The sequence below is a fragment of the Pterocles gutturalis genome, unplaced genomic scaffold, assembly GCF_000699245.1.
Source record: "Pterocles gutturalis isolate BGI_N339 unplaced genomic scaffold, ASM69924v1 scaffold13972, whole genome shotgun sequence".
Taxonomy (NCBI): domain Eukaryota; kingdom Metazoa; phylum Chordata; class Aves; order Pterocliformes; family Pteroclidae; genus Pterocles; species Pterocles gutturalis.
The window spans coordinates 1,388-1,738 of record NW_010108119.1 but is presented as its reverse complement, the minus strand read 5'-3'; the positions used below and the strand labels follow the sequence as shown (position 1 = coordinate 1,738).

The following is a 351-nucleotide window of genomic DNA, read 5'->3' as shown; positions in this document are numbered from 1 at the left end:
GGGCAGGACCCGGCGGCCGAGCAGCCAGAAGGATGTGCCGGACCGGCAGAGAGCATCGCTGGGGGGCCGTGTCCCCAAATCAGCCTCCGTCTCCGCCCTGTCCCTCATCATCACATCAGGTCCGTGTGCCGTGCGGTTCATCCCGCCGGATGGCCGTCACCGCTTGTGCCGGACCGGCAGAGAGCATCGCTGGGGGGCCGTGTCCCCAAATCAGCCTCCGTCTCCGCCCTGTCCCTCATCATCACATCAGGTCCGTGTGCCGTGCGGTTCATCCCGCCGGATGGCCGTCACCGCTTGGTTTTCCCGGGCTGAGCCGGCTTCTCCCGCTTGCAGACGATTTCGGCGGGGGTG

The 351-nt window shown here is 67.8% G+C and overlaps 1 protein-coding gene across 1 annotated transcript in view; it reads left to right on the top strand.

Moving 5' to 3' along the window:
• LOC104461065 (microtubule-associated serine/threonine-protein kinase 3-like) overlaps window positions 1-351 on the top strand; it is a gene marked incomplete at both ends in the record, with an annotated part of 8,802 nt that overhangs the window by 7,071 nt on the left and 1,380 nt on the right. Inside the window, one exon of the mRNA XM_010072514.1 lies at window positions 7-119. Within this exon, the coding sequence (XP_010070816.1) occupies window positions 7-119 (113 nt within the window). The remainder of the gene's footprint in view (window positions 1-6; window positions 120-351) is intronic.